Source organism: Eschrichtius robustus, chromosome 5, assembly GCF_028021215.1.
Source record: "Eschrichtius robustus isolate mEscRob2 chromosome 5, mEscRob2.pri, whole genome shotgun sequence".
Taxonomy (NCBI): Eukaryota; Metazoa; Chordata; class Mammalia; order Artiodactyla; family Eschrichtiidae; genus Eschrichtius; species Eschrichtius robustus.
In genome coordinates, this window is record NC_090828.1 from 8,812,529 (window position 1) to 8,840,199 (window position 27,671).

Genomic DNA, 27,671 nt, shown 5'->3' on the forward strand with positions numbered 1-27,671 from the left:
GAGGATGTGAGTAGGCCAGGTCAGAAGCAGGAATGCATTTCCTTTCATTCTAAGGGTCTAAGTCAGCTTCGTCCAATAGAACATTTGGTGGTGATGGAAGCGTTTTATATTATCTGTACTGTCCAATGCAGTAGCCACTAGCCGTATGTGGCTATTATGGAGCACTTGAAATCTGGCTAGTGCAAGATTTAGATTTTATTTCATTTCAATTAAGTGTAAATAACCACATGAAGTGAGTGGCTAGGGCATTGGGCAGCGCTGGTCAAGGCTCTTTACCTCTCCTCTATTACTCGGTATAGACCAAAGTCCCCTTTGGGTCAATAACTTGTTAATACTCAGCTCTCTCCTTCACCGTATAACCCACAATCTGCTCTTGTAGTTACTCTGTTTCCTGCCCCTGTAATTATGTTGAAACATCTCCTCCTGGAGAGTTTGCATGTCCATTCAATAAAGCAAACCTTTTTTGAGCACCTCCTTTGTGCAAGCAGTGGGGATTCAAACATATCCAAGCAGCCCTGCCCTAAGTCTGATCACCCTACAGTGGTATAGCCAATGTTCGGGGGGAGGACCCCATATCTTTGTTGTGGTCTTTGTTGTGCCTCTCTATACCATCTTTGCCCATGATGGATATCCAGGGGCTTGGGTGGGAAAAACACAAGATATGGAGCAAGAAGCCCTGGGCTGGAGTCAGGTTGGGTTCCAGCACCAGCTCAGTGATTCAGTCAACCAATCTGTATTTATCGAGCATCTCTACCATGCACTCTACCGGTGCTGGGAAGACAGCTGTGAACAGGCCAAGTTCCTACCTTCGTGGAGCTGACAGTCTAGTGGAGGCTGGGAGAGAAAGACGATAAACAAGTAAATGCATAAATAACAGCTTCAGATGGTGATTGGTGGAATGAAAAAAATAATGCAGCGCTGACACTCTGGTAATGTGCTTGAGGTGCTGGCCCATTCCCGTGAATACAACCCTGAAGATGCCACGGAAGCAAGAAGGAGGTTGAAGAGGACTGAGAAACAAACCTAAAAACTATGAGACGTGCCCTCCCCCACCCTACCTTCCTGGAGGCTGCAGGTGGTTGGGTTGTGGTGTGTGGGAGAGAAACAGAAGTCCTTTCCAGATGATCCTAATCTTCTAAAATTAAAACAATATGTGTGTGTGTGTGTGTACAGAAGAATATATTCAAGAAAGTAGTCATGCTCATCTCTAGATAGTAAGAATGACAGGTAATTTTTATTTTTATTTTGTCCTTTTTGCTTATCTGTATTTTCTAACTATAAAATAAATGGGATACCTTTGTTATAAGAAAACAGTGAAAGCTATTAGTTTAATCAGATTTCTGGAAAGTATAAGCCAGTGCAGATTTAATCAGTACATGAATTAAGATTCATTTCAGCTGCTAATGACACAAACTACAAATAACAGTGGCATAAACACAGTGAAAGTTTATTTTTCTCTCTTGTAGAAGTTTGGAGGTGGACAGTTCATGGCTGATGTAGTAGCTCTGTTTTACTAGGTCTTTGAAGACTCAGGTTGCATTCCAGATCACTATTCCCCCATCTCTTCTTCATGATTCAAACTGGCAGCTAAAGCTCCAGCCATTACCTCTGTGTTCCAGGCAGCTGGAGAGCAGAGGGCTGAGGAAGGAACAAAAATCAATTGACTTCACATTTCTTAATAGTAACACTGGATTTAAGAAGATAGGGACTGCCCTGGCGGTCCAGTGGTTAAGACCCTGCACTTCTGCTTCAGGGGGCACAGGTTCTATCCCTGGTTGGGGAGCTAGGATTCTACATGCTGTGTGGCGCAGCCAAAAAAAAAAAAAAAAAATAGTTGAATAATATTTTTGAAGTATCAAAGAGAAAGAACTTTGAAGCTAGATTTTGCTAAATTATCAGGCATATACAGGAGATAACGCCTTTATCACATACAGCCCCTCTTTGAAAGCACCGTTAGAGGAAACATTCCAACAAGAAGAGAAATAAATACAGACGTGCTCAACAATAGGGAGTAAGAGGGATTAAATCACTTGTTTAAATTATTCTTGTCTAAGTAAATGGTGCAGTGTGGTGCCTGCAAAGCACAGCTTGGGTGGGCATAAGCTGGGAGGGTGGCAGAGTGGCTGGGAGCCCTACAAGGTAAGTGGAAAAGGAATTGGCCCCATTTGGTTACCTTTTTGAGGAAGAGAGGGAAACTTATCAGCTGATTAGAGAGGAACTCTCAGAGGTGCTGGTGTTTTTGTTTTGTTTTTTTTTGGCCGCACTGCACGGCATGGGGAATCGAACCCGTGCCCTCTGCATTGGAAGTGCAGAGTCTTAACCACTTCCACCAGGGAAGTCCCCGTGTTGGTGTTTTTGTGCTTTCTCATGAGGCTTGTCTAAAACCAACACACTCTGCCTCTCCAGCTATTTATTCTCTGGCTCTAAATTTCCAGGTAACAATACCAATCTTTCCAGTGGTGGGTTGGAGGATAGATCAGACAAGGGGTGGGGCGTTAAACAAAGGTCAGAGTCCAGGGCCAGTGAAGTTTATCTTTACCTGTATTATTTACATGGCAAAGGTTCAGGTAGTAAATTAACAGGAAATCACAAAGACCTCAGGAAAAAGGCAGGATGCCAAGGATATTTCTTCCTCCCCTCTGTCCATGCCCTAAAAATCATAAAACAACCAGGCTTTTTCTTGTTTCTCTGGTTTATCAATGGAGACGTAAAGTGAAACTAGGATTTCTGAAACGGTTTGCTTCTTCATGTTCACTCAAGCAGAACTTGGGAGGAGGAATGACAGAAAAGTGCTGACTTGGAAAACAAGGAGTAGTCTTGGTTGAGTTGCTGGTGCTTCCTTTCTCCTCTCTTCTCCCTCTCTTTCATCCTATTCTCCTTTTCTTCCTTCCCCTCCCCTCCCTTCCTGCCGCTCCCCCTTTCCCATGTCCCCACCGTTTCCTTTTCTCCTTTGTCATCACTCCTCCTTCCCTCTTTCTTTCCTCTCTTTTGTCCCTCCACACTCTCTTTTCTCCCCAAGACAATTGTTTTGGGAGCTGCGAGGAAGGTGGGACCTGGGGAGACTTTATGGGCTCCCTGGTGAGACAGATAGAGGAAAAAAGATCTTAAATGTGAGGAAGACCATGGAGGGAAAGGAAATTGGGGGAGCCCCTGGACCACAGAGGAATGAGGTTGGGGTGGGAGGAGGCATGGGAGGGCGTTCAAAGCCTGGGTCCAGCGAGGAACTGTGGGTCCCATGGCGGAGCAGCCCCCTCTGACAGGGACAGGGTAAAGGGACAAATTAGGTAATTAAAGAGTTAACCCCACTAGGGGATTGTAAGTAAACAAAAAGTATGGGAGACCCCTGGAAGTTAATGATCACTCAAGAAAGCAGGTTTGCTTAACCACAAAGCCAAGCAGGCCTGCTAAGCAACAAAACCATGCAACAGAAGCATGAGACATGCCCCAAAACAATAAAACAATGGTGGCATGAGACCCACATCCTGTCCAGTGAGCTCAGTAAGTTAATAATCCCTAGGACATGCTCTCTGCACACATAAAAACACAATAATTTATGGAAAGGTGATATTTCAAAGTGAAAGACCCTCATTGTACTGAGACCTGAAATAGTTTTTCCATAGTGCCACAACAGTCTTGGCTTGACCATGTAGGGACAAGAAAACTCCCTTGCCCAACCTGGAGAAGGAGCTGATGATGGAAGCGTGATGTCTACTCAAGAATGAGGAAGAGGGTGGTCTTTTCCCCCTCCCCACTTTTCCTTTGATTATAAAACTGTAGTCCACTAAGTTCTTAGGGTGGCACCCTCTCACCCTCACAAGCGTCCTATTCTAATAAATCACTTATCTATTACTTTGCCTCTCACTGAATTCTTTCTGTGCTGAGACATAAAGGACCAGAGCTCCTTGGAGCCCCCCAAAGCACCACCTAGCCGTTTCACCTCTGTGTCCTGGCTGCTGGTTGACCAGACAGGGCACCACTGTGCTAGGAATTCATTTCCTCATTGTTGGGGAAGAAAAGGATTCCTTTCCTCCATTCTGGGTTCTTTGGCTGGTTCAGTAATTAAATCGACAGACAACAAATTAATAGGAGAAAAACAAATTTAATTATGTGCATACCGGAGCCCCACAAAGACAGGAGATGCAAAGGCAGTTGGGCGATGGAGGCTTGCATGCCATCCTGAGCTGAGGAAAGGGTTAGGGGCCTGGGGCTCCAGAGGGGAGGAGGGCCATTCACAGGAAGATGAGAAGAGCAGGTGGTTGGCAACCAGATGTTTGCCCTGCCATGCTGGTAAGTCTTTCAGATTAGAAAAAAAGTTCTCTCTGGTAATAGCTGTCTTTTTGGTACAGGCTTCCTTTTTAAAATCTTTTAGGCAGTTAAGGGAGAGGTAGGACTTCCCTGGCAGTCCAGTGGTTAAGACTGCATGCTCGCAAAGCAGGAGGCATTGGTTCAGTCCCTGCTTGGGGAACTAAGATCCTGCATGCCGCATAGTGTGGCCAAAAAAAAAAAAAAGAGGAGAGGTAAAAAGCTTTCCCTAAGTTTGCTGGGTCTTGATTGCCTTCACCTCAAAATAATCCACACGCCAAAGTGGCACAGTTTGGGGTTGCATATTCCGCTCCCCTTCATCGAATACCTGGCCGGGACTGGTTCCCATCAGGGCACTGGGAGTGCAGATCTGTGTGACAGCTGGTGTTCTTCTGGGGGTTAAGCATCTCAGTTTTCCCTGAACTCTAGGGGTCTAATGAAGGTTTGTTAAGAAGCCTGGGAGGGGATACTGAGCCAGAGACCCTGGCTTAAGCCCCTACAGTACCCCTGCTGGGCCCACAATGGTTCACTGGTGTCAGGAGGAGAAGTGGGCAGGACCCCATGGCACACCTGTGCTGGCTGAGTGAAGGGCAGTGGCAGGGAGGTAATCCTCCATCAGTAGACACCTGTACTCAGGCCACCCTTCAGCCATCCCATTCCATCCCTCCTCTACCCATCCACTGAGGGGCACATGGTTGAAGACCCGGGAGCAACAACTGAAAGGACATCTGTGTGAAGCGCGGGCACCAGCCAGCTCTGCTTGGCATCCAGGAGAGGCTGACAAGCTCGCCTGAGCAGGGTCTGCACGTCTGCATCCTTAGCTCAGCATAACATGGGCAAAATGTGGCCTCAACGTGCAACCTCAAAGAGGGCATCTGCACCTGCTGCCATGGCCATGGCCATGGCCATGGCCTCAAGGTGACTTTGTGAGGCTCTGTCAACATCTGAGAGTCTGGTAGGGCAGGGAGGGAACAACAGCTGACCTGTGCTATAAGGACGGGGTGACCTTGAAGCCACTCAACTTGGTCCTCCTTTAAAATCTGCCTGGCCAGATGAAGTTAGAGCTTGAGCCTGAGTCTCCCCAGATCCAGCCTTACGGTAGAATGGTGCTGGCCAAGAGTGGCCAGGAAGTGGCCAGGGACTCTAAGAACGGAATGGGACCGTACCTCCCCTAGGATATCGTGAATGTACCAACCTCAACCAACCAGGCACCCTTTACCTGCCAGGCCCCTCGAGGTCAGAGTGGATGAAAGGTCAGTAATCACAGGAAGCATCCCTATTCCTCAGCCAAGGCTCCGAGTGAGCACCCTTTACAGACTCAAATACAATGCCAGCTGTGTCCATGGGGGTGAACCTGAGGGCCAGTGCTCACCAGGGACTCCCCGCTCCTGTACCTATACGTCTCGTTCTGTGCACTTTCTCAGACCCTTAGTCTCCAGATGATGAGATCTAGGAAGTGTGTTTTGGGGATATGAACAGTGGGTGACTTCATGTACATTGTTCACAGGGAGCCTGGTATAGAACAAGGTGACCACTAAATATTAATCTTATGATAACATTTCTTGCTGAGACCAGTTCCCAGCCAGCACTTCTCTTGCCCAGAGGGATGGATCAAAGATTCAGAAGGATGGTCTCAGTGAGTGCATGGAAACACGGGTTTCATTGCCAGATCTGTGTGTTCAGTGGGACCCCTTGTTCACTATGGAAACACATGGAGGAAATTCTTTTCTGGTCTTGGAATTAAACACCTGATTTGTTTTTAATCTAACAGACATCGTGAGTAAAACAGCTGGTCTTGTTTCTTTCTTTGCATGGGCTTCTAGGAAGCTCAGAGTCAAATTGTGGCTCATAACTAGCAAGTGTGGAGGACTTTCATGGCAAGCATTTTGTGTATTAACCTTATCCCTGGCTTCACATTATTTCTCCTAAGCTAATTCTCTCTTCTTCCTAATGTCCTCTGTGACTTCTTAAAAAAATATTTTATTAACGTATTTTGCAAGCAAGCTTAAATGTTTTTTTTTCTCTATTTTTTAGTCAGGGCAAGATAAAAATAAAGATGCACATAAAATATTTTAAATGTTTTCACTTGGACTTATACTGAACTCTGTGCCATTCTCTAATCTGGGGAGCTCAGGGGTTTTATCGAATTGAAAGTTTTTATTTCAGTCTTTGAGAATAATCATTTTGTCACCACTTCTGTGATTCCTGTGGTAGAAAGAATGTTCACCCACTGGCTTTCTTTCAGAACTCCTCTTCTGGGGCTTCCCTGGTGGCGCAGTGGTTAAGAACCCCCCTGCCAATGCAGGGGACACAGGTTCGAGCCCTGGTCCGGGAAGATCCCACATGCCGTGGAGCAGCTAAGCCTGTGCGCCCCAACTCCTGAGCCTGCGCTCTAGAGCCCGTGAGCCACAACTACTGAGCCCATGTGCCACAACTACTGAAGCTCACGCACCTAGAGCCCGTGCTCCACAACAAGAGAAGCCACCGCAATGAGAAGCCTGAGCACTGCAATGAAGAGTAGCCCCCGCTCACCGCAACTAGAGAAAGCCTGCGCACAGCAGCAAAGACCCAATGCAACCAAAAATAAATTTAAAAAAACCAAAAAAACCAACAAAAAAACCCCTCCTCTTCTTCCATCTGATGTTTACTTGACACCCGACACAGTAGTTATGAGCTTATCTTTATTCTCTGGATAGTGGAATGAGACTCAGAAACTCACATCCTCATGTGGCTTTATAATCCTCTAGAAGAATTCTAAGAACTTTGAGTTTTTAAGCTTTTTTTTTTTCCTCTTTGGGCATGGTACAGATCAACATCAGAAAGTCACTTGTTTGTCTGAGAGGCAAAATTGAGAAGAGCAATCTGTAGTCACTGAAGCTGATTGGAGCCTCCACTGGCCTCCAGCTCCTTCAGCCATCAACACATACACCAGGGACCTGAAAACCCAGTGTGTGCTTACAGAGGAATATATGTATTCATTACAGTGTAATTCTGAAGACAGTGAGCAATCCCCTTCTCAGCATATTTCTTGCAGAAAAAACAGAAAATAAAGACAATAAAAAAGAAAAAATATCACCCACCGTCCTACTATTAACAGCTAGGGGGTTAACCTTCCAGGTTTTTAACAAAGTGTTTATTATATTCAACAAATATTTATTGAGGGCCTAGTATATATAAATCCCTGTATCATGTCCTGGAATATGACAGAATTCAAAGCCAGACACAATCCCTACTCCATGCCTCCTACCTTAGATCTACTCTACCATAACCCATTCGTACAGATAACATCACACAGTGCACAGTGTTCGGATATCTGCTTTTCTCGTGGAACCACGTATTCTGGATATCTTTCCATGTCAACATCTATAGACTGACATTTCATTTCAAAAGGCTAAATAGTATCATGTATATGATTAACGATACTTTATTTTAATCAGTGCCCTAATGTTGGGAACTTTTATGTGCTTATAAAAAGCACCTCTGTGCACAGCCTGACACATACAGGCCTTGTGCACTGGTCTTATGATTTCAAGATGCTCTTAAATCATCCTCAGATGCACTAGTGTGGAAAACTGGCTCCAAGTCGCCCATAATATTTCTGGCTTTTCTAGTTCAATGACTTCTGCCTGTATCTGGGTAATCATTTTGTGCAGGAAGCCTGACTTGTTCACATTCAGGTCTGGCTGACCGGGACTGCTTGGGAGATGATCGAAGAGAGCGTCTGGCTTCATCCTTATAATGGCCTTATTTTCTGCAGTGACAGCATCTTCTCACACTGGTGCTAGAGATAATGATTGTACTGCCTCATCACTTCTGGTGGTGGAAGCAACCAACTCCCTTCCTATTTATGCCTTGTTTGAGACTTGACATCCTCTTCCTGCATCATCCTGGTGCTCGTTAAGTGTGTATCTGATAGATGAATGCATGAATGAACAGCCCCCGGGACTGGAGAAATGATGTGAGTGAGGGACAGACAGTTCACAAGTAGGAGGTAACAAGCAGGGGGTGGTAAGCAGGCTTGAGTCCAATAACATGGGTAAGTTAAAAGGAATGTTTCAGTTTCTAGGAAGAAAACACTAGAACCGACACCAAGAAGCTTAGCTAAAAAAATTAATAGATGAAATAAATGGCAAACTAAATGATACTCAATTTACCCAAAATATGACAGAGAAGGGATGAATAGAAAAAAAGAACAGATGGGTTACATAGAAAACTAAACCAAGATGGTAGACTGAAATCTAACCTTGTTAATAATTATTTATATCAACGCACCAAATACTTTTATGTGAAAAACAGAGATCATCAGATTGTATAAAAAAACATAAAACAAGCCTCAATCAATTTCAAAGGATTGAAAACACACAGAGAATGTTATCTGAGGTATTCAATAATAATAAGATATCTAGAAATTCCTCAAATATATGGGAATTGAGCAACACACTTTCTATGTAACCTGTGGGACAAATGAAGACAACACAAGTGAAATTGGGAAATATTTTGAATTGAATAAAAGTAAAAATAAAACACCAAAATTTATGAGGTGCAACTAAATCAGTATGTAGAAAGACTTCTTTGTTATAGCTGTGGACTATATGTCCCTCTTTCCCCTCAACTTTTTGAACGAGAGAGCATTGCGTTTTTATGCCTCTGTCTCACCAATATTTGTCAGGTGTGTGGCAGGGAGCTAGCTAGTCTTTGCAGTTCACAGAATTAATCTAAAGACACATGGCAGGTGGACCAATGAAGGTATCTGACCAGGATTTCTGGCCCTAGGGGAGTACTCCCTGGCCATAATTGGGCCGCTGTGCAGTGAGAATCAAGCATCACTTTTCCCAATCCTAGAAGCCGCCCTGACTCATTTCTGTCTTCATTACTCAAGCTATGGAGGTGATGACAGTAAAGGTGTCAGACAGCTTGTTCTTGGGGCCCCGAACGTGGAGAGAGAGGTGTAGCCCAAGTTTGAAGAGGGTATTGGGAATCCTGTGCAAAAGGGTGGGTATGTTTAAGGATGTTCATTGTAGTACTGTTTATAAAAGTGAAAGATTGGAAAAACGTATATATCCATCAGTAGGCGACGGGTTAAAAAAGGAAAAAACCAATATTGAGAATGCACATGTTGATCACCTCCTCAGCATTCTATGCTTGCTTATTAAAATAACTCAATTTTCGGGGCTTCCCTGGTGGCGCAGTGGTTGAGAATCTGCCTGCCGATGCAGGGGACACGGGTTCGAGCCCCGGTCTGGGAAGATCCCACATGCCGCGGAGCAACTAGGCCCGTGAGCCACAACTACTGAGCCTGCGCGTCTGGAGCCTGTGCTCCCGCAACAAGAGAGGCCGTGACAGTGAGAGGCCCGCGCACCGCGATGAAGAGTGGTCCCCGCTTGCCGCAACTAGAGAAAGCCCTCGCACAGAAACGAAGACCCAACACAACCAAAAAAAAAGAATATAAAGTTTAAAAAAAATAAAAATAACCCAATTTTCACTCAGATCATCTGCCTTCCCTCATGCAGTCTAGTCACTTCAGAGGAAACTAAACCAACCCAGCTCACGAGTAGGCCCTGGGTGGCCTAAGCCAGTCAGCACACTCCAGTCCCTCCCCATCGCTGGGGGTCATGTGACCCAAGGTGGTCCAATTAGAGTGAATTATAGGACTCTTGCTTGGAGTGCTGGGAAGTGCACAGGCTTGTGGGCACTTTCTCTGGATGTTGACAAAGACCCATTGTATCTGTAGGGGAGGCAACATTTTCTCTGTACTCTCTTAGGGTTTTTCCGCTGGGCCCAAGATTTAAACTGACATAAGGCAGATTAACAAGAGAAAAGCATACACATTTACACAAATTTTATATGACACGGGAGCCTTCATAAGGGAATGAACATCCCAAGAAATGGCAAAACCTACCTGCTTTTACGTTAGGTTGAACAAAGAGAGGGAATTGTGGAAAAGTTAGTAAACTGTGTGGGGAGGCTAAAGGAAGATAAGAATTATTTTAACAAGGTCCGTTTGTATAGAATTCTCTCAGTCTTAATGTTTTGTCCTTGATGATAAGAATGCTACTTTCTTTCTGGTACAGGGAGGACTTGTTTTATGTGGGAGCTTTTATCTATTTTCAGGAAGGAAAGGGGAGATTAGACTGCCCTTCTTGCATCATCTGTGTTTTAAGTGCTTTTAGCTCAAAACAACACTTACGCCAAAGTGGCATATTTGGGGGTAGCATATTCTGCCACTCGTCGTGGTCCTAGGTATTTAAGGCCATGGGGCCTTCCTGGGACAGACCCTTCCCGCCATGTCCTCTGCCTGCCTCTTGTTTGTAGAAGAGCTGTAGGCTTCCCCTCATTTACAAAAGCCTGGCTCAAGAATTAGTGACTGAAAGAATGTGAACGTGTAGTGACATAAATAGCAGCTGGGCCAGGAGAAGTGGTAAGAATTTAAACAGTAAATCAGTCATGTGGCAATCACAGAATCTTTAGTTACTCCTTGAAGTACCTAGATAATAGTATTTGATGCACATTTCCTGAGTTGTTCTACAGATGCTAAAACTCCCACCAAATGGAAGAAGTTAAGTACTTGTTGACCATGGGCAGGTAGCCTCCCGACCTACTGGAGCCTGAGGATTGATAATGTTAACCCCTGTGACACCACCCTGTTACCTCACCATCAACCAATCAGAGAATTGTGTATGAGCTGACGCATACCCTGTGACTCCCCTCCCTTACCTTGCCTTTTAAAGTGCTTCCTTGGGGAGGGGGGAGGGATAAATTGGGAGATTGGGATTGACATATACACACTACTATATATAAGATAGATAACTAATAAGGACCTGCTGTATAGCACAGGGAAACTCTATTCAATACTCTGTAATGACCTATATGGGAAAAGAATCGAAAAAAGAGTGGATATTGTATATGTATAACTGATTCACTTTGCTGTACAGCAGAAACTAACACAACAGTGTAAAGCAATTATACTCCAATAAAAATTTAAAAAGAAAAAAAGAAACAGTCATGTGATGGCACGTCATGCAGCTGTTAAAATGAGATATTGCATGGAACGATTTCCATGAGAAGTGACAAGAGCGTGTAACAGATATATGGTGTGAAATCCTACATAATCGAGAAAAAATGTCCCATTTTAACCAAGGGATCTCTTGGCGGGGGTGGGAAAGGTAGTGGCAGGAGAGAGGAATCCTGTTTGCCTTAGTTATCTCAGCTTGAACCCTGTCTGATGCCTGAGGGAGGAGAGGGCACCCCGTCCTGCAGGGAGACCTGGACAGAGGGTGAACCAGAATCTCAGGGGAAGGGACCTAGTCTTTGAAATGCCTCCGTGGAGGAGCCCAGACAGGACGACAAGCCTTGAAACGCCCGCTGCTTACTGACACAACAGTCATGCCAGTGGGGATCTGCTCTGTCCAGGAGGGGCTGAGATCAGAACCTCCTGGATCTAGGGGTAGAGGGAGCAGGCAGGCCCAGGGCCCCTGGAGAGAGGAGAGCTGGCTCACTTAGAGGCTCGTCCAGCTCCCTGGATTTGAGCTTCTGGTGGGCGACAACTGTCTTGGTTTGAGTCTCCAGTCACCCAGGACTAGCGTGAGCACAGGCACAGGGCAGTTCTGAATGAAGGAGGCCAGGCGACGGTGGGAGCGGGGCACAGACAGCAAAAGCAGGGGTTTTCCACCTGCGTACCCGCAACGAGGTGAAGCTGGGCTCCTGCCTTTTTTTGTCAAGCTTGACTTCGCAGCTGGAAGTTCTGCTTTATGGCAGTTTCAGAAGTTTCTCCTTTAAATGCAAAAATTATTTTTAAGGAAGCTCCTGCCCAGGGAAGTCTTGATCTGCTTAACTGTTCACAGTGGGAGTACGCAACTTCAAAGCCCTTGAAAAGAAGAATCCAATACTGAGGAATTTGCATATTCGGAAAGCTTTCAATAGAAGGCCAAGCCTTGGAGCCTGTGAATAAAGTCTTTCTGTGTTTGCTGCTCCATGTGAACAGTACAGAAGGGAGAAGAGAAAGGAGGCACATGGTATCCCGGCAGCTGCGGCTGAGCCAGTGGGGGAAGGCACATTTGCCAGAGCCGGCGAGGATTCTGGGATGTGTGTGTTGAGTCACTTGTCCCCTGCAGGTTTCCAGGGAGCTGGTTTGCATGAGGTAAACACGTAACCTTATTCTCAATGCCAGGGGCCACTGTTCCATGCTCTGCAGCCTCCTCTTGCCTTAAGGATATGGCCTTGCGGGGAGGGGCAGGGCAGCTCAGGGGGCAGCGTTGGGGAGGGGGGGATTCTGGCTGTTTGGTGTTGATATGGGATTCAGTTCCACGCTCAGATGGGCTCTTTTTCCATCCCTTCTCACTTCACTGGGGACCCATGACTGGCTGTGTGAGGTGTGATACCGTATATAATTTGCATATTGTAAGCATATATGCTGTTTCTGCATATGCAAACGAGGAGTTACCTGGGGAGATAGGATCTTCCTGAGTTTCCCAGTAAAGCCAGAACTTGCAACAGCAGCATGAACAGCTGTCCTTCCTCCAATGGGTTACCAGTGGCTGCAGGCCTAGTTTACTGCCCTGCCTGACAAGGTACTGAGCCTGGGACCCTAGGCCGGAGGCAGAAGAGGCTGTACTTTGGTGTTCTGCATGAATTTTATGACTGGATTTGTCAGTTCAGTTCTCTGGATCCTGGTTACTAACTCTACCTGTAACCCACCAGGCTTCATGGCAAGTGGGAGAGTGGTTGTCCTCTGGAGGTGGGGGTGGGATGGATGGAGACCATAGTAGTGTCTGAAAAGCTCAGGACCTTTCACCTGGTCCTAGACTCCTGGCACCAATGAGCTAGGTGGACCAGATGGCAATTGTAGGAAGATGGGTCCTTCTGGGCTTGGTTCTGCCTTTTCCTTCTTGTACTCTCATCTCTCACTCTTGAATGGATTGTTCCAGTGGGATAGACCTGACTTTCCCAAGAATAACAAACCTGTGGTCTGGAGACCACATTCAGAGCCGAGGTGTGAGTCCAGCCTGGTGAAGATGCTAAATCCTCAAGCCTAGTCTCAGCTAGGCTGTCTCCAAGCTCACAGCCAGGGCAGCCTTAGTTACTGCACTGTGTTCACATATATACTTGGTTCCACTTCTTTCTGGCTCTAAACTTCAAAAGCACCTCTCAGAGCTATTGCTTGAAATTGGCAGTAATTAAAACACAGTTGAATCTTAGCTATTTTCTACCTCCTGGAGACTGTTCATAAACCAATCAAATAACTAGAGTGCATACTGCTTATGATGTGTAGTTTTCCATAAAAGTCATTGTTTGCAAATTTGTTTCAAAAGTCAAAACATAAAACATCCAAGTTGTAAAATGTAAAATAAAGAAGTTCAAATTTTCAAAAAAAACCAAAAAAACCAATACAGTTGACCCTTGAACAACATGGGGGGTTATATGAGTATAATTTATAGTTGGCCTGCCATATCTGCACTTCCTCTGCATCCTTGGGTTCAACAAACCATGACCATGTAGTACTGTAGTATTTACTGCTGAAAAATATCCATGTATAAGTGGACTCGTGCAGTTCAAACCTGAGTTGTTCAAGGGTCAACTGTAGTTCAATCCAATGATCACATTTATAAGCCACTCTGAATATAATGGTCCAACTCAAATCTCAACTTATCCAAAAATGGTCCCAATGGTGGCAGGCCTGCCCATTCGTGAGATTCTGTTATGCTCTGGGAAGGATTCGAGAGAGGAAAAACACCTGGCCTCTGGCTCCAGAACCTAACAGAGGGGAGAGGTGGGCACGCCAATAGAACTGCACACAGCAGGATGAAGAGTGATGGGGGACTCTTGGCATATGGCTATTTAGCATGTGGTTTCCACTCTTTGAGAGTGATGTCTATGGTCCATGACAAGTACTGTGAAACCCAAGGCAAAGCCAGTGTAGGAGAGTATCCACAGGTGAACCCTATGGCAGTGATTGCCAAGGAGGCTGCTATTGGCATTTGGGGTGGGATAATTACTTATTGTGTGGGACTGGCCTTCACCACTAACGGCCCATAGTATCCCTTAGTTATTGTGACAACCAGCACTGCCTATACATTTCCCTGGGTGGGAGGGTAGTACTGCCCAGGCCACCACTGCCCTGGGGAATCCAACCACCAGGGGTCTGGGGCTCAAGGTAGCTGTGAATCCTCAGCTCCTGGCTACTCAGGCATTCATTCTGGTGAAGGGGTCGGTGTGGATGGGAAAGGGGCAGGAGTGGGAGGGCAGCACCAGGGCCCTGGTCGCAGGCCCAAACCCACCCAGAGTAGGTATCTGCTGTTTTCAGCTGCCTTGCATCCATTCCCATTTCCTTTGGTTAAAGGTTACCAAAATTACTGTTTTGTCTCTTCCCTGCTCTCAGCCCTTGTACTTGCTGTGGAGTTGACCCTCAGTTCCAAAGATGGTTGTGTAGGCCTAGCCTGGCCAATCAGAGCACTGCATTCCCCTGGGCAGAGTGCAGGTTCCGGGAGGGACACAGGACTTAATCAGAGCCCCATCAGAGGCCTTCTCTGCCAGACTTGACTTCGGAGGCTGGGGGGCTGGGGGGCTGTTGCTGGAGCAGCCATCTGGCCACCTTGCTGGCCACGTTGTGGGAAGAGCTTTCCTGAGCATGGAACTGACACGGCAAAGCAGACGGAGAGAAATGGGCTCTGGGGGCGCAGCCAGCACCCCTGGAACAAACCACGTCTGGACCGGAACGCTCTTGACTTTCACAGGAGTTAATACACGCTCGTTTTGCTCAGGCCACTTTGGGTTAGATTGTCTGACATTTAAAACAAACGGAGGCCTAAGTAATACGCCAGAAAAGGGAGCTAAATATCTTCAGTCAGAGGAGCTGTGTTGACCAGAGGCAGCAGCCCCGGGGTCCCCGGTCCCCTCCGCCGTGCCTGCGGGTCCCTCTCATCCTGATCTGCAGGACGGACCTCAACATGGCCACACCCCACCCTGGAAGTCAGCATTACTCTTCCCGAGGCTGGCTTCCCAGAGAAGGATCCTGTCAGTCCAGGGTACCCTCTCCCAATCTCCCAGCGTCTGTTCAGGAAGGGACATCCTGGGATTGGGAGGTGGAGGGTGGGCTCCGGGATTCCGGGTAACCTGCCTGGCCGCCCCCCGCCCCCCCCCCCCCCCCCCCGCCCAATCCCACTTGCTCCGAGCCTGGGCCCCTCTTAGAGGCAGGCGGGTCACCCAGGTGCTCTGTGCACTCACTCACTTGAGTTCAGGGCTGTCCTCACCCCCCTACTACCTGCCCCCTCCTATCCTCTTGTGTAACTGCTTCAGTGAATTCTCAGCTCCCAACCTCCACCCTCTGCACTCCCCAGGGGACAAAAGTGCGGGGGGAATTAACCACATCCCTCCCAGCAGCCCTTAGCCGATGTGTATATAAACGCCCAGCTTCCCCTCCTTGGGTGAGATTACTCTGATGTTCTATTTCCTAGTGCTGCCCCAGCAGGATTCAGCTTCATCTGCCCCCACTGGCCACTGCACCTGTATTCGCAGTCCTCCCTTTTCTGTTTCACGTCTACTGGTGTTTCCTGGGGTCACCTTGAAGTAAGACCTCTGCCTCGGCCGCTCAGAAGCTAGATGTCCAAACCCACCAGGCAATGGCTGGGTGCAGCTAAGTCACCTGACAGACCACAAGGCTGCAAGCCCGGCACAGGCACATTCCTCCCGCTCCCACTAACTGGGATTACCACCGGATGGAAGTGCAGTTGAGCAGTTGTGTTAGGTATTGAATTAAGTTGTCTGATGTCTGCATTTAGAGTGGGAGGATCTGAAATTGTTCTGTGAGTGTGTGCAGAGGAAGTTGCCCCCCTTGGGTGTGTGGCCGCCAACAGGAACAGCAGGGTCCCACCCTGGTTTACCTGGGGCTCACAGAGTCACCCCCAAGTTTACTTCCCTACCCATGTGCCAAGGCCATCCTCTGTGTCTCCGGGTAGAATACACTAAAGAAACAGAATCCTTTTTTGTTTTGTTCTGTTTTGTTCTATTTTGGTGACAAGAGAGATCCTTGATGGAAAACTGGATCTGTAAGAAAAATAAGGACAGAGCCATGAGCTTAGACAATACTCTATGACCTCAGAATTCTGGTGGCTTTCCAGTTTTATAGCCTCAGGGTGAGGGTTTAGCAGCTAAGATCCTCCTGTGGGAAAATAAATTTAGGATTCAAATTTCTTCCATTCATCACGTCCACTCTTCCTTTTGTCCGAACTCGGCCTCTCGGAGACTTTGTTTTTTCCCTTCAGGCTGTAACAAGCTTTTGCAAGGTCCCTGGCATGAAATGGGTGCCTTCTGTTTCCTCTCCCTTCCCCCAGGGATCCCGGCAGCTAAGATGGAGCCTGGCTTCCCAAACGCCAGGCCATGGTGGTGAGTTTCACTACATTCAGTGCCCAAAAGGAGAGGGGAAGCAGCCCCTTGATTTTAGTGCTGCATCATTCATTGGTGGGATGCAGAGAGAGAGGCTCACCAAGCTTTTGGAAAGAAAATTCTAGAAACATGATTCCCTGGAGAGGAGGCTTTGCCAGTGTCATCAGATGGTTCTTCACGCTCTGGACTGAGAAGGACACCAAACTGCTTGTTTCCCTCCCAGCCTGTCTAAGAACTGAGAGTCTACGAACTCATCCCTCCCCCTACCACCAACACATGCATGCACACTGATGCACAACACCCTCAGGGTGGCTTTCAGGGGCTAAAGCCAGAGAGGTCCCAGGCCAACAGGTCTGCTTTGAAGTTCGTCCTGCACTGGCTACCATATCACCTTCTTAAAACACGCTTGCCTGTTGTAGCGGGTGCTGCTGGCTGCTCCCCCCAAATCCACTCGCACACCTGCCTTCCTGGCGGGGGCCCCATTTGGTTTGATGCTCCCCTCCTTTGTCCACCCTTGTCCATAGGGGCAGGGTGTGGGAGTAGATCTAGATTGGTCTAATCCAGTCATGAAAATTCACCCCCCCCCCATGCTATTAATTTGCTTAAGAAGGGGCATGAGGGATGTCCCTGATGGTCCAGCGGTTAAGACTCAGTGCTCCCAGTGAAGGGGGCCCGGGTTCGGTCCCTGGTTAGGGAACTAGATCCCACACGCACGCCACAGCTAAGTTCCCACACGCCACAACTAAAGATCCTGCGTGCCACAACTAAGACCCGGAGCTGGAAAATAAATAAATAAATGTTAAAAAAAAAAAAGAAGGAGCATGAGATCCAATTCAGAGGCATGTCACCCCAATGAGGGGGCAAGTATACCAGGGGAGGGGGATCCTGGGAAGAGTTTCTTAACTCAAGAAGAGACACAAGAAGGAGGTGGCCTTTTCCCTGCTTCTGGTTGTCAGGGTATGAGGATATAATTCTGGGGCTCCTCCAGCCATCTGCCCAGGAGGGGAACTAGTGCGCCCTCTGCTGAGGGTGTCAGAGCCTGAAGGTGGACAAGTCCCCAGGTCTCTGATGACACTGTTGAGTTCACCAGCCCTGACACTTCCTGACTGTTTTGTTATGTGAGATAATCTCCCTATTATAATTTTGAATTAGGTTCGCTGAAATTTGCAGCACCAAGTAATCTAACTCATAATCCACTTGTAAATCAAGTCTTAAAATGCCTTGTGGCATTTGGAAACCTACCAATTCACCCTTTCATTTGACAACTGAATTAAAAAGAGAGACATCAGAGCAATGCCATTGGTAGAACCCTTCCCAGTGTTTACTGGGAAGCACCTTAACCGTGGGAGGTAGGTGAGTTTCATTCAACTGTCAAGCTAAGGAATTTTTCTCTTGAAGCAGTGAAAACATTTTGCACTTGAAAGGGTCTGCATAGAGAGCAGTGGCTGAGCTTACAGGATGCCTGGGAAGGGGGACCTCAGTGAGCACCAGGGTTGGCCCATCCAGTCAAGAGGCCATGAGACCTGAACCTGGGTGCTGGTTCAGGGTCCTCCCTCTGTTCACTGTACAAATGGGGATGGGTCCTGGTGCCAGATGGGGAAACACAAGCCTGTCTGTCCTCGTTCGGCAGGGAACAGGAGAACAAGCAGAAAGGAGCTGCTGGATCCTTATGGTCAGAGGTCACAGCTCACCAGCGCCTCCCACTGAGATACACCTCTGTTGCCTTTCCTTACCTGTGGACACTTTTTGACCCGAGCCTACCTGTTCTCCTTACCTCTGGAAACCTCCTGGGATCCCATGTGCTCACCTAGACCCAGAGAAGACCCAGAGCAGGTGTCTTCTCTGCAGACATCTTCCTTTACTATCAGACTTCTCAGCGTTGGCTTGACTCCTGACCCTCTGCTCTATCCATGCTCTCTCCCTATGTCAGCTATTGCTAATGACTCTTATGTTTACAGCTAAGACCCAGCCTTTCCTGTGAGCTCCCTCTATGCCTCTGCCTACCTGACATCTCCACTTGGTTGTCCAACATCTCAAAATTAACAACAAAACAGAACTCTTGATTTTTATCCCCTCTTGCACGTTGATCCTCTGGCAATGACACCCCAAACTTGGAGTCATCCTTGAGGCTTCTCTTTTCTTCATTACTTCATCCAATCTCTCAGCCAGACTTGCTGGTTCAACCCCCATAATATAGTTGTTCACGTTCCCCTCCACAGCCATCACCCTGGTCCAAGCACCATCTTTGCCTGCCTGGACCAGTGCAAGTGAGTCCTACCAGGTCATTCCCCGCCCCTCTGCCCCTTCCCATTTTCTACCCAACAGGCACTGTGATTGTTTTGAAACCTAAACCAGCAGCTTGAGATACTCCCCTCTGAGGGGAGGATGAATGAGTTAATACACGTAAAACACCCAGAAGCGTACCTGTGTAAGCATTTGCTATTGCCCTGCTTCAGGGGCTGCCCACCACCTCTAAAACACAATGGAAGCTCCAAGAGCCTGCCTGACCTTGGTCTCCCCGAAAGTGGCATCCTGACCCCCCAACTCTAGCCATACTGGCGCCAGGATGGCCCCCAAACATGTTAAGAGTCCTTCCTGCCTCGGGGCTACTGGGTTTGCTGTTCCTGCTGCACAGAACACTTTCCCCCCAGATTTGCACAGTCTGGCTCCTTCTGCCACATGTGCCTCAATTCAGAGAGGCCTTTGCAGACCAGCCTGGCTCCAGCAGCGGCCCCTCCTGGTCACCCCACGCCTCTCTGCCCTTTATCAGATCAACTTTATATTTTTATTTCCTTGATAAAATTTACCACCAAATCAAGTGATCCGGTTTATTCACTGACTTGTCTGTGTCCACTAGAATGTAGGCTCCCAGGGAGGGGCTGCTTCCTGTCCTGGTACAAGGTAGGTGCCCAAGAAATATTTAATGAATGAATGCATTATTTAATTACCAAACACTCTCTCCCATCTGGACTCTGCCGCCTTCTAGCTTGGATGTCAGATGTCTACATCTGAGTTATCACCTCTGCTCCCTTTGCCTGGGAGCCTTGGCTGGCTTAGATCCACAGACTTTACTAGACCTCAAAGTCTTAAGCCTAGCCTGGGTGTGTTGATGGACTTGGCCATCCACTCACCACTGTGTCGTCACGTGTCACAGCACCTAGTGTGGTGCTGGGCACACGACTAGTACTGATATGTGACAGCCGAGGTGACCAACTTACATAGCTACACAGGGGGTTATGTGGGGAACACTGGGGAGTCGGGGTGGGAAACACCATGGCGACCAGTGTCTAGGAACGGCGGCTAAAACTTCTGGGCTTCCAGAAGATGCTTCCCTGACCCCTGCTGGTGGTGTCTTCATCAGACCCTCAGGCCCACAGCATCCACTGAATGACATGGGAGGTGACACTGCAGCCCGGCCCTGGCACGTCTGGAAGAAGTGGGGCCCTGCACATCTTAAGCACCCGGATGCCAATTAGCATTGATCCCAACGCTGGTTCCAAAACAGCCTCCAGAAGAGCAATTTGACAAAAGCAGAGGGTCACATGAGGAAAAGCCACCTTATCAGAATCACCAGGCGCGGGCTCTGGGGCTTGGGAAGGACCCTGTTTCAGGCCACTGCACGGAGCAGGGGTGCTGGCATAGTCTCCCTCTTCTCCAGGGAAACAAGGTGCCATGGGACAGAAGAGAGAGGGTCTGTCCCTGGGAGGACCCGCCTATCCTAACCCTGCATCAGGAAAGGGGTCTGCCCTAGGGAGACAGAGGAGTCATTCCTCAGAGCAGAAGAGGCAGAGCTGCGTGAAGTCTGCACACTGCGTGGTTTGTAAGTGATGTCAGTGATGCCAGGGCCCCAAAACAAGCCCCCCCCCCCCCACCACTGCTGGCAAAACACACACACAGCTTTGGGGGATGGAGTGAAGACTGGATTCAGTCTCTGGGGAGCCTCTGTAACTTTGCAGACTCTCAGTTATTCCCGGGGAAATGACCTACTCCAGGCCCAGGGCAGGTTGCCATTCCAGTCCTCCCCCCGCCACCCCCCCCCCCCCCACCTCCTTCGCTTCCCCTCCTCCTCCTCCACTGTCTCCTCCCACCCCCCAGGGCTCAGGACTGTGTGAACTACAGTGTGGGTGAGACACGCACCCCCCCCTCGTGGACACTGAGACACTTCGGGTGGCACTGGACACGGAGTTCAACAATGTGGAATCACGGCCCATTCCCGTTATCTTTCAACCCTCCGGTTAAAGAGGGTCTGAGCGTGGAGCTGGCCAGTGTTAACATCCAACACTTGTCAAATACCTTTGAACACACAGGGCACTGACGTCAAAGCTGAGACTTTTTCAGGCACCCTATCAGCCAGAATTCCATGACATTTCGTTTTTATGGTATTTATATTTACTGTGAGTCTTTTTTAATGGCAAAGGATAGGATTTTCCATTTATGGCCAGTTTGAAAATAAATGCATTTAAGTTAAAAAGGAAGCTAATTTAAAGAAAATAAGCGATCGATCCCAAAACATAGCTTGACTATATTTTGACTTCTAGTTTACTATTTTCCCATCTACTAACATTAATGATTTTAGGTTTTAATAAAACTAGTGTTTGTGGGGATCATTTTGTAATGTATAGAAATAGCGAATCACTATGTTGTGCACCATAACTCACACAGTATTGTAGGTTAATAATACTTCAAAAAATATATTAAAAAAGTCATATTCCAGATGTCAAAGGTCAATAAAGTTTGGGGAATACTGAGTTAAAAAATGATGACGGTGATGTCGCTGCTATGTTGAGGGCTTGTTCTGTGCCAGGCCCTATGCTAAGTGTTTCCCATGCATTTTTTTTACCCAGTTCCCCCCGACCCCAAGTGAGAGCTGTAGCATTATTATCTCCATTCAACAAGCAAATGAGGCATCAGGAGTTAAGGGAGTTGCCCAGGCCCCAGAGATACTGGGTGTTGAAGGGGAATCTGATCCCAAGGCTTCCTGCCTCCGGAACCCAAGCTCACACCAGTGGGCTCTGCTGGAAGGAGACTCTAAGACAAAACGCTTGAGCTTGGGCGCCATCTTCACACCGCCAGTCGCCACCATCTACCCAACCCGTGACCAGGCCCTGCAGGGCTGCGCATCCCCTCACTTGATCCTCACAACCATTGCCCTTGGAGGTAGCTGTTATTCTCCCCATTTTAGAGATGTTACTGACTCTCACAGAAGTCAAGTAACGTGGCCCCGAACACCCAGCGACCAGGCAGCAGAGTCAAGGCTAGAACCTACGGCTCTAACTCCAAAGCCAGCGTTTTTCCAACGACCACCACCTCCATGACGATAACAGTAACAAGACTCCCCAAGCTGGCCAGCTCTCTGCCCTCCAAGCACCTTGTCTCATACTCGTCTCATACTCCCAACGATCTCAAGAGGAAGGCGCTATGATCTTCCCTATGTACAGATGAGGAAACTGAGGATTTCAACTGCTGTGGAATTTTGTGAAGCTTAAGGTGCTTCTCTGCTCTTTCATGAACATCCCAGGATCAGGCAGCAGAGCCCTTGAGGAGATGGTGAGCTCTCATTGGAGTTTATTTTCCGGGCTGGGCTTCTGAGGTACCTTGAGCCTCTATTCCCACCACACGCCCTGCTGTGGCTGCTGGAGGCCTTGGGTGGGTTGAAATGCTCCCATTACCCCCTGTCCCACCCCCATCACCACTTGTTAGGCATTCACCACATGTGGACTTGACAATGGGGACAATTGGGGGTGCTCTTGGTACCCGCCCAGATCCCCTTTCTGGGCTGGCACATCCATCCCCCAGCTCCTGTGAATTATGAATGTTGGTTGCTAAAGGCTCAGAGCTGTCTCCTTCCTCAGGCACTTGTCCTCACCCAAATGGGAGCCACTTTTTCACAAAGACACGTACTCCCCACCTCATCCTGTAGCCAATGACTGCCTCACAGACGGGCATGAAAGGCCAACACTCTTGTCTCACAGTGAGACCAACGCTGGGTGTAATTGACCCTCCAGAGCTCCCCAGGACGGGGCTAAGTGGACTTCAGCTGAGGGCTTGTCCTTGCTCCACTCCTTCCCCTCCCTCTCTTGCCTCCCTCACTGTTTTTCCTTCAATAAATCCTGTGCACCCAAATCCCTGTCTCAGGCTCTGCTTCTAGGGAGCCCAGCCTGAGACAGGGGAGGATTGAAGATGTTGTGGAAGGCATGCTCCCAGCCCTCAAGGATCTTGCAATACAGCGTGGAGACAGGCCACATATACATAAAAATCATCCGCAGTATGGGATGGAATAGGCTGGAGAAAACAGTAATAACAAAGATGGGAGAAAGGCTCCACGGAACATGAAGTTCACAAAGGATAGGTAGGGCTGGAAATGGTGGGACAGGCAGGGAGAAAGTTGGGAGGAAAGGCTCTGAGACACGCAGGACCCTCTGCCCCCGCCTCTCCCATCTCCTCTTATCTGGTGTCCACGACTAGGGGAACCAACCCCAGGCCAGAGGAGAGGTGGGAAACTCTGTTTTGAAGATCCCAGCAATGGGTCTAGCATTGTCCACGAGTGTCCAGGGCTGCCTGAGAGAGATGTGCCAGTGGACCCTGAGGCCAGAAACAAGTCACTCAGTCCTCAAGCTTCCCCTGAGAGGCTGGGGGCTTCGTCCACCCCTAGAGACCTCCTCCATTCAGAGAAGAGACAGACATTCCATCAGTCCTGCGCTGCAGGGATGGTGAGTGAGTGGGCTTGAGGACCACTCTGCAAAGGGCTGTGGGCACGAAGGGGGTCCACATACCTGCTGGACCGCAGGCCTGGGGACTTGTTCACAAGGATTCAGTGATGTAGTAGGCAGTTCCCAGGGCTCCCAGAGCCACAGCAACAGTCCCGACGGCTCGGAGCACGCGAATTACGATGAGTGGAATGTTTGCTTGCAGGTCTTCTGCAAAGCAAAGCAGAAAGCCCACAGGTTGGGGGGCAGCTGGGATTTAGTGCCTGTCTATATGCAGAGGAAAGCGGAAATTGTGGGGTCCCCTCAGGATCACAGGAATGTCCATCTCCCCCTCTGGCTCCTCCTCTCAAGGGAACACAACCCCCTGCACCCCTCCCAATAAAGCTCTACCACAGGACCCCCCAGGATCCAAGGATGGGCTGGCCTGGGATGCCAGCTCCCCGGACACTCAGAGAGAAGGTGACAAAGGTAGTCAAGGCTGCCGTGTGCCAGGCCCGGTGCTAAACACCTCACACCCAGTGTCCTCCTCAAGCTTCACAACCATCCCGTGAAGTAGTCCTACCATGTAGCTCTATTCTGGGGTTGAGGCATCTGAGGAAACCACATACTACACCTACGACAAAGGTGGTGGAAAAGGAAAGTATATGATTATGCTAATAATTGTGAGGAAGGCTTTCACAAGATGCAATATCCATTTGGACAAAAATCCTACTAAAGCAGGGACCCTTATCTAATGTGAATGTGTACTTAAAGCCCAGAGTCAACATTCCACTCCACAGAGAAATGTAAAGATTACGGAAGCAGGCGTAAACTTGAGCAGAATTAGGACTGCATGTCTTATCCGGGCCAGACTGGACTCTGCCCCTCCCCCACACTTTCCTATTTCTGAGCCTTGCCTTGTGCCTTTTCCTCCGCCTGGAATGCTCTCCCTTTAAAATAGGCCATAGAGGATCCTAAAATCCTTTTAGATTCAGCTCAGTTACAACTGATACTACAACGTCTACCTGGACCCCAGCTCAGGAGTGAAGCTCTTTGAACATCTCCTATAGGACACGTATCACTTCCTGGCCTGCACCTGAGTTTCTAAGTGTACATATCTTAGCTTACCATGTGGGCTGCACAATTTTTAAGGGTAAAGTTCCCTCCCAGTGCCTAGTATCCTATGCAGAGTAGGTTTGCCTACTTGCTGGTTTATGAATCCATGGCACCACATGGCACTAAATGGACGGAAGCACTAAGTGTGTGGAAGGACAGCTGATCATGGTGAGTGGGGGGCAGGCCCTTCCTTGGCGGGACTTACCAGGCAGTACGGTATTTTTAGCTCCGGCATGTTCTCCCAACACACCTGGGTACCTGTTTGCCTCTCTTCATATGCCCGAGAGATGGTGCTTTTCACGAACATACAAGAGAGGGGGTTTGGTGGGGCAGGGGCTGGGAAGAGGAGCCGGATGGGGATGGAGGACGGGTGGGCTCAGCTTCTGGGCTGGGAGATGCCCAGGCGGAAGGCCTCTTCTGTGGGCATTTGTGAGACCTGAGTATAAGTGGAGCTGCCCTGGGGCCCAGAGCTGGGGGTAGGCGGAGGCCCCTCTCCAGCCCTTGCGCGTAGCCCTGCGCCACCGGAAGAGGTGAGGGACATCTTCAGTCCAGTTCCCTCAACAGGGGTCTTCCCACGAGAGGAAGTGGCGGCCACCTGGTGGCTTCGTGGGAGAGGAAAAGAAGGGCAGATGCTGCAGGCGATGTTGTGTGGGCCTCCGGGTCACGGACAGACCCCTGGGGGGCTGCCAGGAACAGCCCGAGACCCGCTGAAGGGGGTAGAGGTCTTCCTGGCACCAAGGGGTATGTGATTTACACCCGTATTTATATCTCTAAATTCCAGGGGGCGTTCATGTGCGGGTCAGGAGCCGGAAGCGTTGGGCTATGGCTCAGGCTGCGGAAGGAGGTGGTGGCCTGAGGGAGCGTTAATCACCAAGCTTCTGAGCGACAGGGGCTTCAGGACGGACTGAGGGGGAGCGTGCTGTGAGCAAGGAGGCTGCCTATGGAGCGAAGAAAAATGAACTCCAAAGAAGCCATGCCCGGTAAGGAAGGAAGTCGTCACCTCTCCGTGCAGGTGGGGTACCTGGGCCTGGGGCTGGTCAGAAAGGCCTGGGTGCCGACCCCCAGGACGTGGCTTTCCTTTGGGCCTGGGAGTCCCGAGAGGAAGAAGTTACACACGGCTGCTAATACGGTGTGTGCCCCGAGGGCCCAGCCCCCCACGCGCTCCAGGACCTGTAGAAGGTGAGGAAGTTTGGGAATCTTCTCCCTGGCATAATCGGCCAGGCCCAGGGCAGAAGGACATCGAAGATGCGGCTATGGCACGGGCCCAGACGGCACCAGCAAGCAGAGCTGCCGGGGCAAGCGGAACAGGAACAGAAGGCGTGCGGGCCCGCTCGCGTCACAGGCCCTGCTGGACAGAGAAGGAGAGAGGTGAGGGGCCCACTGCCCGCGGGACGTGTCCACACCAGGAGCGGCTTGTGCAGAGCAGAGAGGACCGACTGCCTGGGGAACCAGCTGTCTGCTAGACTGGTGCTACCTGGGAATAATACGAAGAACACCGATGTAACAGCTGACACCTGTACAGTGTTCTATAAGGCACTATCCATCTCATTCAGTCATCAGAACAACCCTGTGAAAAGGAATACGGTTATTCTCAGCTTACAGATACGGAAACCAAGGCTCAAAGAATATGAGATGTGCTCTGATAGCAAGATGATTGAAGAAGTGGGTTTCAACGCAGGATTTCTAACTCAATTCTGTGCTCTTTCCGTGGAATTCACAGGAAGGGACCGCAGCAGGTGACTGTCCATCCTAGGAGAAGTGGCACTGAGATTCCTGCAACTGGAGCGGCCACGTTCCATTTTTCTGGGGCTCTCGGATTCATCCAGAAGACAACTGCTACTCCAGTGGACAGTCTTTGAAATACTTTCCCAAGCTCACCTCCCATTGCTGTCCTGGGCTGTGGATCCCAGAGGAACTTGGAGAGTTAATAATTGGTTTTGCCTGTGTGAGTTCCCTCGACACACTCCAATGCTCATTTGGACTCTGGCTACCCAAGAAGATGGGGGACCGCTTTCCATTGGACAGCCATTCCATTTTCAGAGAGAGCTAACTGTTGGATATTTTTTAACACTGAGCAGAAATCTGCCTTCTACAGTGTTTTCCAAGGGTAAGTTGCCAGATTTAGCAAATAAAAATACAGGACGCCCGTGCAATATTCATAACACACTTATTATACTAAAAAATTATTTGTTGTTTATCTGAGATTCAAATTTGACTGGGTGGCCTGTATTTTATCTGGCAACCCTATCCAGGGACCCTAGTCAGACATCTGAGGACAACATGGAACAAATCTACTCACATCTTCCAGCTGACAGACATATCCTCCAATTCCCTCAACTGACTCTCATACACCAGAATGTTCTTGCCTCCCCCCACCCTTCTCATCCCCCCAACCTGGACTATCTTCCTTGGACTGGATCGCTGGGCATCTTTTACGGCACACAAATGGCCCGATGAGGACAGAGTAAAGCGGTATGACCACCTCCCTTGTCCTTAACTGTATTCTTCTACTAATGCAGCCTTGGTGTTTATTTTTTAGCAGCCACGTGGGACTTCTGACTCCCAATGAGCTAGTATTACCACCGAGCCACGCTGAATGTTAATATGTTTGCGTGGCTGTCTTCAGAGAGACTCAGTATGGTGAGGAATGACAAAACCCAGGAATCCTGGTCTCCTGGGTAAAAAAACAAAACCCAAAGCCCTCGCACTCCCCACGCACTGTTCCAGAACACACGTTAACCATGAATCACTACCCAATAAGAAAAGTATCAGCCTCTGGGGCAGCCCTGGGACTCCATCAGCAGGAAGGCTAGAACCACTCGAGCACGCAGGCTGCCCACCTGTTTTCCTGGATCGAGGGGATGCTTTTGTGTCAGTGTCCGGAGACACGACGCCCCGAGCCGAGCGTCTGAGTTCGGGAGCCGGGAGAGCCTGGGGCACAGGCTGCGGGGTGGTGGATTCACTGCTGGGCTGTGAGGTGACTCCAGAGCTGGTTGGCTGCGGGGTGGGTCCCCGGCTGGACGGCTGCAAGGTGGGCGGGGGGCTGGGCGGCTGCGGGCTGGATCTGGAGATGGGCTGCTGTGAACTGGACTCCGAGCTCTGCTGCTGAGGGCTGGATTCGGAGCTGGCGCGCTGGGAGGTGGAGCCTCGGCGCCTGGCCTCTGACTTCTGCCTCTTGCCCTTCTTCAT

The 27,671-nt window shown here is 49.0% G+C and overlaps 1 protein-coding gene across 5 annotated transcripts; it reads right to left on the minus strand.

Moving 5' to 3' along the window:
- Nucleotides 1-1,459: 1,459 nt before the first annotated feature.
- Nucleotides 1,460-27,671, minus strand: SPATA3 (spermatogenesis associated 3). Of its 5 annotated transcripts, none has more exons than XR_011074045.1 (5): nt 27,323-27,671; nt 25,653-25,827; nt 23,950-24,000; nt 23,454-23,597; nt 16,294-16,341 (listed from the first exon to the last, which is right to left on the minus strand). XR_011074045.1 is itself a non-coding variant. In XM_068543743.1 (4 exons), exons 1-3 carry the CDS (start codon nt 27,669-27,671, stop codon nt 23,492-23,494), a joined length of 633 nt encoding a protein of 210 aa, XP_068399844.1. In that variant the 3' UTR covers nt 1,460-1,638; nt 23,454-23,491. The 5 variants fall into 5 exon arrangements, 3 of the variants coding, with proteins under 3 accessions (XP_068399844.1, XP_068399845.1, XP_068399842.1); XR_011074044.1 differs by having other exon boundaries at nt 25,653-25,830; XM_068543743.1 differs by lacking the exons at nt 16,294-16,341; nt 23,950-24,000 and adding an exon at nt 1,460-1,638 and having other exon boundaries at nt 25,653-25,830.